The following is a 9,916-nucleotide window of genomic DNA, read 5'->3' as shown; positions in this document are numbered from 1 at the left end:
TTGCTACAGGCAATACACTGCAATGTGAAGTAAAACTGCTTCAAAACTGTAATGAAACTAAAAGAATGATGCTGTGTGGCAGATTGCTATCACAGCTAGCCAGCTGGCTAATGTTTGCTACTCACATGAAACTGGTTTTCTGTCCAACTGCTAATGATAGGCTACCTAGCAGCTGTGGCCGCCAGCTTACTATTAGCTACAAGATAACTTAAAAGGTGTCTATCAAATAGACTTAACATATTAAAATATTGCTTTCCCAGCTAATAAACCACTGTAGTCGTGTCATCATTTTGTAGACGGCGCCATGCTCTTACGCCTATATTAGCAACTCCGGATCTAAGCTCGATTTCTCTATGGCCAGAATGAATAGGGTTTTCAAAAAACCGCCTATATCGCACCATTAGATAAAAATGTCCAGAACCTGATATGTTTTGTCCTATGAACAGGGTTACCAACCGTCCTGTAAAATACGGAATCATCCCTTAATTGGAAACTAAAATACGTGTTCCGTACCGAAATGGAGAATGCGCGTGACTCACGGCCAACGAGAAGCGCTGTCATCGTTTCTATGATACGCCTGACAGCGGCACGAGATTTAAACTCAACTCCAAACGGAAACTCAGACAAACTACAAACGTTACATCCAAGTATGTATCCCCCGACTTCATTTGGACAGCCCCGGTTTGCTGTTTGTAACTCGTACAGTGGATAGAGATTAGATGAAGTTAGTTTCTTATTCTTATTTCCCGTGCCCACGTTAAATGATGTAGCACTTCTATCAGACGCCTGTTCGGTCGCTACCGTGTAAATGCGTGGAAGGTGGAACGGAAATTCCAAGAGGACGCTGACGTCACCCTCGAGAGATTATCAAATGAAGCGCCACGGCGTGGTGCTGCTAACAGTGCAGACAGACAGCGCTCCACTGAGTTTAATAACTTAGCTACCGAGCGTTAGCTAGTTACTGTTTTCGCATTTTTATACGTGAATTATGTGAAGACGGAGAGTAGCATCAAGAACGGCAGAGAACCAAGGTATGAAAAAGCTAGCTTAGCTAGTTAAGGAGGATGGGGAAATTTCTAAGCGGGGCAGTGAGAAATGTTGAAATTACCTAACCTTAACTTTTTTTTGCTGTTTCACAGATCGACAGGTTAGTATTTTGTCTTGCCTGCTAATGTTTGAACATTCAAACAAGAAGCGGCGACAAAAGAAGCTAAATTCAGCCTCGTAGTTTTAACACGGGTAGTACTTCTGATAAGGAGTTTTAGCCTAGCAAAATATCCCACCAGTGGTTTTATTTACGGGTATACCCGTAAATATGCGCTACTGTAGAAGATTTCTGTAAGGTAGCACAGCTCATCAGAGCACCGCCACAGCCCGTCTTAGTTTCGTGTAGCTTAGTGACATCAAATTGATGCGCAGTAACTTTAGCTCTCATGTAGCAATATTAGTGTTATAGCTCTTTACGACCTCGTAATTCGGAGGATCCAGTGGTATTCGGGAGAAAATTGTACACAGGACAAAACGTATCGGGTTCTGAACATTTTTATTTAACACAGGGTGAGACAGAGGCGATTTTTCGAAAACCCTATTCATTCTGGCCATAGAGAAATGGGGCTTAGACCCAGAGTTCCTAATATGGGCATAACAAGGACTGCAGAATGACGCACGACTACATTGGTCTATATCACTGGATCCTCTGAATTACGAGGTCGTTAAAGAGTTGAAATATGAAATAGAGCAGGTTGCTCTATTTCCGCTTGACAGCTAACTAACTTATTTTTGCTGTTTCACAGAACCAACAGGTCAATATTGGTTTGTCCTGTTTGCTAATGTTTATGATAGCTAATCACAACTGCTGCACTATTTAAGGTGGAACAGGAGTAGCTTAGTGACATCAAATTGATGCACAGTAGTATTAGCTTGCATGTAGCAATATTAGTATTAAGACTCTTTAATGGCCTTGTAATGTTATTTGGGAGAAAAATGTACACAGGATAAAAAGTAACGGGTTCTGAACACTTTTATTTAACACAGGGAGTGTTTATTTATTTTTTTAACCCGATTCATTCTGGCCATAGAGAAATGGAGCTTAGACCCAGAGTTCCTAATATTGGCATTACGCAGACTACAGAATGACACACAACTACAGTGGTCTATGAAAGCTCCCTTGTTTGGGAATAAAGCTACAGTTAGCAATGGCTTCCAGCTAGCATAGCTAGCTAAATATCTGTCTGTCAAAATTCACACTACATATAAGTTCTGCTTTCATTTTGTAACACAGATATTTTGAAACTCACTGGCGTACAAAGACACAGACTGTTTCATGTCAGCAGCTGCAGGTGTAAACAGGGCTACACCACCAGTACAGCATTTCAGCTCTGTTTAAAGTTAAATCAGTGCTTCCATCCACTTCATATTCTCACTATTTGTTGTGACAGTACACAGAGACTAAAATATGGACGCTGCAGCTCAGTGCTCTATGGTACACTACAGTCATGTTTTGATATTGCTTCTGCAGCAGTTACATGAAGCTGAAGTGAGTGCTGCCTTGGAAAAACTAAGAAAAACGCAAAAGCAGCACTAAGAAGAACGCGGAAGCGTTAGTTTAGGAGTCCATTTATGGCTGACGAAACAGAGCAGAGTGGCACAGAACAATGTTCTGAAAGCACCCCCTTCACGCGTCTGGAAAAAACTCAAACTGATATTTATATTTACTATATAAGTAAAAATAAAAATTAATTTGAGTGAACATTTTGCAATACGCAAAAAATCTTTTATTCGTGGTCACAATGAACAGTTCATTCTCTCGTTTTCTTTTAATGATGCACACGTTTTCTTTTATTCGTGATCATGATTTCTTAATTTGTTCTCTCGCTTTCTTTTACTTGTGCTCATGTTTCCTTTTAATTGAACGCACAATGATTTTTTTTTATTTGTGTGTAAACAAAATAAATCTGTAGATACAGGCCATTTTATTTGTCCTGTGCAGAGGTAGCTAACAGCTCCCTGAAAGTGTCTGATGGATTTGATGTATTAGATTGATGTGATAATGGACAGATGCTCATTTCTGCTCGCAAGTCAGGCTGTGGTGTTAGAGACCATCACACAATTACAGTAAGAATTGATCGGCGTCAATATTTCAACAAACTCCAATTAAACACACACAGAATCAGTCTTTTGCCTCACAGTATTAACTTTAGCCAATTTTCATGGTGTTATTTCCACAGTTTTCATTATATATAGTTACATAATACTCTTCTATACAGCAAATATAGTTAAATGAACATAATAATGTTCATTTAAACCTTGACATCATGGTGTGAAACCACCTTTGAAATAAATATTTATATATTATTCTCTCCTTCTATCTGCCATTTTTAAACATTTTTTATATTAAAAAAATAAAAGAACAAATCTATTAAATTATCTCATTGACCTCATGAGGTCAAACCAACCCAGAAATATTTATTCTCTTTATACTGCAAGACTTAATTTGTTAAATAGTGAGGTAATTTATTTGATAATGATTTTAATTGTCGAATAAATCTATTAAACTCTCACCATTTGACCTCATGCCACATGAATGATTCTGTCAATGTTAGTCACTTGGCAGGGTCGCCTACAGAGCACCGCTAATAGCCTGTTGAATGAAGTAATGTTCTTTTTTATTTGAGGGTTGTCCCATTTTGTAGAAGAAGATTTCAACCACTACCCCTTGTAACTCCAAGGGGTAAGGTGACACTCAAACACAAGGGGTAGGAGTGAAAATAAGAAATGGGATTGTGCCAAAGGCTGCCAGACTAGACATCCTCTGCAGGGGGTGCTGTTTATTCACAAGGACATACTCTTTTGTACCTGAAGATCCGATTAATGCACTATTCAGTTTGGGGAAATGTGCTGAGGACAAATTAAAGTAAAATGAAATAATGTAGTCCTGAGCTTGTGTTCTGTGAAATGAGAATGTGTGTTGAATCTCAAATATAAAACCAGCTTGACTGCAGTAACTGTTTCTTCTGGACCTTCAAAAAGTACTTTTGGTGTCATTATCTGTTTTACTTTGAATAAAGCTTGTAGCGAGGGGAAAATAATTCTGATCATTTGTTCTACAGCAGTTATTTTCTGGGTTTATTTCTAAGGCAGGGCTAGCCTGGTGGCTGTGTGTTTGTATGTAGACAGGAAGAACAGGGAAAGAAAAAGCTGAGCGCTGAGAGAGGCAGATGTAAGTTTGGGCTAAAGCAAACTTTTAGAGCAAAGTTGTCTTTATGTATGATGTGGCTGTGGCCAACTACAGCCTGTTAATAAAGCACAACAATTTGTGTCTCTTCTAATAGCGGTGACTGCTACAGTACTTTCCTCCAACATAGATTTTCAACAAACCTATTCCAATGTGAGATGACCTGTGGGATTGTAACAGTATTCCAGCTGTGGAGACCTCCCTCCAGCGGGTCACAGATTAGCACATCACCACATCGCTGGAAATCCTGCCAATAAAGCATTTCTAATCCAGTGTCACATTGCATGACGCGCTTACTTTGAACAACAACCAACCCGATGGCAGTAAGAGCGCTAACCAGATTATCCTCCTTCTCTGCTACGTTTGTGCAGCAGCTGTAGGTTTTGTAAAGAGGATGTCAAAGGGGAATTCCACCATTTTTTTTCAAATGTTCTGAATAATTCATTTCTTGAGATGTAAACAGTCATTCAGAGTGATTTGATGTGAAATGGTTCATTGTAAAGAAACAGACTCAGATTTCTTTACAGTGATGGTGACAGGAACCAGGGGTGAACCTACACTTATCTTCTGTGTTTTTATATGTAATGTTAATGATGGTAAAATAGTCATAAATCTGAAAAAAGTTTTCTTTGGGGACAATTTTGCCTCACAAAGCTTTGCATGTACCTCTCTGCCATGAATGGATTAAAATAAATGGATTAAAATACATTAGCCAAAGCTTTATCACAAAACTATTATAAAACAAATTTTCAGACATTAGGAAACGTATATCTACCCATTTCATGTAATAACTTTCTGTGAGGGAGCTTTAAGAGCTGGATGTCTGGTTCCCATCACCACCACTGTGAACAATTCTGACTCGGTACGTTTCTCTAGAACAGAGCATTTCACATCAAACCACTTTGAACTTTGTTTACATCTCAACCGTTTAATTGTGTAGAAAAAAGAGTTCCCCTTTAAAAGTCACCGGGATACTTTAACATCGTGGGGTCACGCCATGAACTGAAAGTCTGCGGTTGTTTTTCAAGTGGAGAAAAAGCAATAATAATCTGAACAAATTTTCCAAGCACAAGTTAACAGGGATGAGGGAAGGTGTTTTAAGTTGGGGGTGCCGAAATTTTAAACAGCATGTATGTGACGTGACCGATGACATCATGCAAAATAATTTTTACATTTGATTTTTTTTGGCTTTTTTAGTTTACATCAGAATGTGTCATACAGCGCTATAACGAGGCGAGATTATGTACATCTAACTGACACATCAAACCACTGAAGCTCTGCTCTCTCGTTCTGGACGAGCTTAATGCAAATGAGCTGAGTGGTGACCAATCAGATTGTTGATATGTGCTGCGGTAACGAATTCTGTCACGCCCACAGCCACGCGGCGAGATTTAACACTGAAACGCACACAGAGCGGGAGATGTAGCGGTTGACATGCATCATTTATCACGTTAGATAACTCTTTTTAGTTAAAATCAAATATTTCAGTATTAGGCTGCTTTGGGACTCTGAACTGGTCTGTAAAGCTGCATAGCCTTTCTATGCACCTCTACCTGCGTGTGTTTTAGTGTTTTAGCTACGCGCCCCTAAAGCGGACAGCAGTTTTCAGCTCACTGTAATGAAAAGACTGCCCTTACTTAAACGGTGCACGACCACTGCAGTTAAAAAAAATCTAAAAATAAAAATATAAAAGTACAACTTCGTTCTAAAACAACCAGATATAGCTCTATGCTGCTCTCAAATTATTAATCGGGGTGCTGCAGCCCCTCAGCACCTCCACTTCTCGCCTCCCTGCTGCCCTTCGTGTGCGGGTTGACTGTTGCCATAGCAGCGCTTGAGTCACCGTGAGAACCGCGGCGAGTAACCGCTGTGTGTTTGCTGTTTCGTTCATTTACAGTCTTTTGGTTCAGTTCTGTTTAAAATGCAGTATGCGTTTGCTGAGTACAAGCTAATGCTTTTAGCTTGTACGGCGGTCGTCGAGATGTGTTCCGCAAGGATACTAGGATAGACTTACAGAGGTACTGTTTCTACAGAGCTAGCTTAGCCTAACAGCCCATGTTAAAGCAGCAAACGTTGACGATAGTTAGCTAGGTTAGCATAGTTAGGTCTGTATATATTAACGTTGTAGCCACGGACCTGCTGACTTTCCAAAGAAGCTGTTTTCTGTCTTAAAAGTATAAAATGTGCTCCACAGAACTTCCTTTAGGGTCGGCACAGCAACATGCATCTGTGAAGCATATGAAGGGTAGAGCTGAAAGTAGAGGCAGCAGTTATTTCGTCGTTTAGGTTTTTAGTAGCATATCATTATGAGTAACGTTATGTCCACCAGCAGCCTTCCACCTCTGCGGAATCTGCCCAGCTGGAGCAGGGTAGGGATACTGGACAGGGCCCGTTACCCACGACTCTTTCCCTCTGACTGTGTACATGAAGGCCCTGCTTCGGACAGGGACGGCCAAAAGATAAGCCAGAGCAAGGCAGTGATGGATGGGGCACGTGTGGCCTCTCTGGAGAAAGATATCTTGTTCCTCCAGCAAACACATAAAAGCACACTGGAGAAGCTGCATGAAGAAATCGAAAGCCTGAAACGCACCAACAAAGGTAGGCACAACCATTATTGGACTTTATTGGTCCATTTGTTAAGCAGTGTATCACAAAAAAGGCACACTGAAAAATGGGAGTCTGTTTAAATGCTGGTACTGCAGGTGGCACACTTGCACTGTTCATGAATAAGTTCCTCCTTTACAGAGTTACAGTATCGGCTGATCATGGACTCTCATCCTTATCCTCCAAGAGGTAGCATTTGAACACGTGCTAAGTTTTCTAAGTTTGAAAGAACTTAAATATCATTCTATAACAATGCATTAAATAGGGTCTTTCTTATCAGATTCCAATGCTGGAGGTTTACATGAAAAGCACTCTCAGACTGGGTTTATCAGGTAACTATTCCCTGTTACATACTGCACGGGTACTGTACCTTCTTAGGAAGCTCCCATAAACTGACTCTCTGGGTGACCAAACACATTTTCTCTTGCTTGCCTTCGCCTACTTAAGCTCTCAAGAGAAGCTGGACACTGCAAACCATAACGTCGAACAATATGGGGGCATCATCACATCTCTGCTTCCTCTGAAGATCCACAGTGGCCAGTCCAGGCCTCCACGCACCCCAACCCTGCAGGAGTGTGAGGCCATTATCCGGCAGCTCTACAACACCAACACCTTACAGTCTCAGGAGGTACAGAATTCCTTTCCATTGATTCTTACAATATATTACTCCTGCTTGGCTATTGAGGAATATTATAGTATTTTGTGTGTGTATCATACTTGCTATTACCACAGGCAATAATTTTGACATATTTTCGTACTTAGAAAAACAGAAAATCTATTGATGTTGCAGTCATTTATAATGGAAAACTCTTGGGCAGTTTTCAGTGAATTCAGTAAATAAGCATTTAAAATGCAGTATGTGAAGGTGAACTCCAAGCTACAACTGTTATATTCAGTGCTAGGACGAGGCAGATGTGAGAGAACACCTTACCAAGGCTATTGTTTGTGAAGTTTTATCCAACTTTTGAGCACGAGAGAAGCACAATACAAAAAGCAATTTGCTGATGGGAATTCAGCAGCTGTTCATTGATCATTATGTGTGTTTTGAGTCAGTGGTTTCTCTGTTGAAGTCAAATTAATTGTCCGTGATAATCGGCCATATGCAACAGATGGAGGCAGATAGAGATTAGTTTGAAAAAAGCTGGAGTATTTCTTTAAGAATGCCCATATGAGAAGCTTACAGCGCAGTGTCGTATATGAAGGTCATATTTGTCTTTCTTTCCTCAGCTGTTGCAAGTGAAGGCTATGCTTAAAGACATTGTCCTGAACAAAAAGAAAATATCACCTGAAGTGTCCACTCTAACAAAGGCATACCTCTCTGATAGCACCAGGTACTCTGTTCCCTCTTGACCTGATCAGCATTATTGCTAAATGGTATTTCTGCCCATCACTCATAGACAACTGTTCTGCTAATTTCTTGCTTCCAGCAGCGGAGAGCACTTTCCAAAACTACCTCTTAGGCCCTTGCCAAAAATACAGTAGGTTGACTTTTGTGCATGTCTTGTATAGAATGTTAAGACTGTAATTTAGATCTCCTTTATGATATTATCACTCTATTGTTATAGACAGCCCAGCCAGACCTCTGTGAGAGAGAGGGTGATTCTACCAGCCATCAGGCAGAGTTTGCGCAGCAGCATGACAGAAAGGCAGAAACGAGCCCAGGACGTGCACAAAACTCGACTCAGAAGAGCTGTCAATTCCTAGCTGTGAAGTTACAGTAAAGATTCTGCTGCACTTTTGGAGAAACCAGTCCTCTTTTTTATGAATTGTGTGATCTCTTGCACTGTGCCATCATTCAGAGTTCAGCGGTTCTCTGCTTCTCAGTGTAGATAATGACACTTTTGGTGTTGAAGGCATTGGGATGTCCATGCCTTACATGAAATGGAACCTTAGATGTGAGTGGACATCTCTTTGGTTTGTTTTCTGTATGCCCTGTAAGCCATAGTAAATGACCCTTGACATCTTAGTTGCTAGATCCAGTTTATTAGGGCTTTAAGTCACTAAATACAGCAGGAGGCCACACTGATGGACTGATGTTTTGACAGACTTGTAATTACAAAAATCACTGTGAGCCTGGAATGTTGTCTAATGTCCTGGACGGTGAACAAGACTCAAGAGTGTTTTGGTGATTTAATCTATAAGCTATAAATGCTTTAATCTATAACCTATTAATGGACAGACCTGAATTTGAATTTACATACAGCAACTTTTTCCTGTCATGTAGAAGAGGGGAAATTCTGGATGCGGAAAAGAAGTGTGCTTGCAACCTCCAGCCTGGCTCAGTCTCAAAACCCTGAAGAGTTACTTTAAGGCCACTCATTACGATAAAAGACTTAAGACAAATTGAATGTAGATTTGATTAGATTGATGTTTAACAACTGTGGAAATAAACAAGATGAATTTATGGTGTTGGTGTTGACTAAATGTTTTTTTTTTCCCTCCAACAAACCACATAAGATCCTTTCCATAGAGGCAGCCAAAAGCCCAAGCCAGACATGAGCTAAGCTGGTCAGGCTCCTAAAGCAGGACTGCTGTAAGAGTGGACAGGGCCTGAGAGCCTGTGAGCCACTTGAGCCAGAGTGACCATTCAGTCTCTTGTAACAACACATTGACCTCTACACCAGTGGTGCGTAATAGTCATGAGAAAAAAATCAGCTTCAAAGCAAAGTTTTTGATTTAAATCAAAATTGTAAGTTCATACAGATTGGTGCCCTACAGGTTTTTACTTCTTCAGCAATAAATCTAAGTTTTTTGCTAACAATTTCTTAGACATGAAGCAACACAAAACACCAATCACAGAAAAACCTTTTCAAAACATCAAGGAACACCTTTGTGTACTTAAAAGAGCATTTAAACACATTGCCTACCTTGTATTTGTACCTGTAAAAATCAAGACAACTGACTTAAGCATATCCTGCTCTAGAATATCTTATGCCAGCTTCTTGGCCTCTTGGATCACTGCCCTCAGCGCCAGTAGACAACACATGGTATTACTGCAACTAAGAGTCTTATTTAAGTAATGGGCTTTAGAGGGCAGCTATCACATTCACTCCAACTCTCAGACATTCCTGCACAGAT

At 40.3% G+C, this 9,916-nt stretch overlaps 1 protein-coding gene across 1 annotated transcript; it reads left to right on the top strand.

Annotated features, from left to right (window-relative positions):
- The first annotated feature begins 6,081 nt into the window (after window positions 1-6,081).
- On the top strand, window positions 6,082-8,542 carry LOC118814066 (coiled-coil domain-containing protein 74A). The gene is made up of 7 exons (XM_036579730.1): window positions 6,082-6,832; window positions 6,980-7,027; window positions 7,119-7,170; window positions 7,286-7,466; window positions 8,066-8,169; window positions 8,266-8,316; window positions 8,404-8,542. Exons 1-7 carry the CDS (start codon window positions 6,541-6,543, stop codon window positions 8,540-8,542), a joined length of 867 nt encoding a protein of 288 aa, XP_036435623.1. The 5' UTR covers window positions 6,082-6,540.
- The last annotated feature ends 1,374 nt before the right edge of the window (window positions 8,543-9,916 follow it).

The sequence above is a fragment of the Colossoma macropomum genome, unplaced genomic scaffold (assembly GCF_904425465.1).
Source record: "Colossoma macropomum unplaced genomic scaffold, Colossoma_macropomum, whole genome shotgun sequence".
Taxonomy (NCBI): Eukaryota; Metazoa; Chordata; class Actinopteri; order Characiformes; family Serrasalmidae; genus Colossoma; species Colossoma macropomum.
This window is presented reverse-complemented; position numbering and strand designations above follow the sequence as displayed.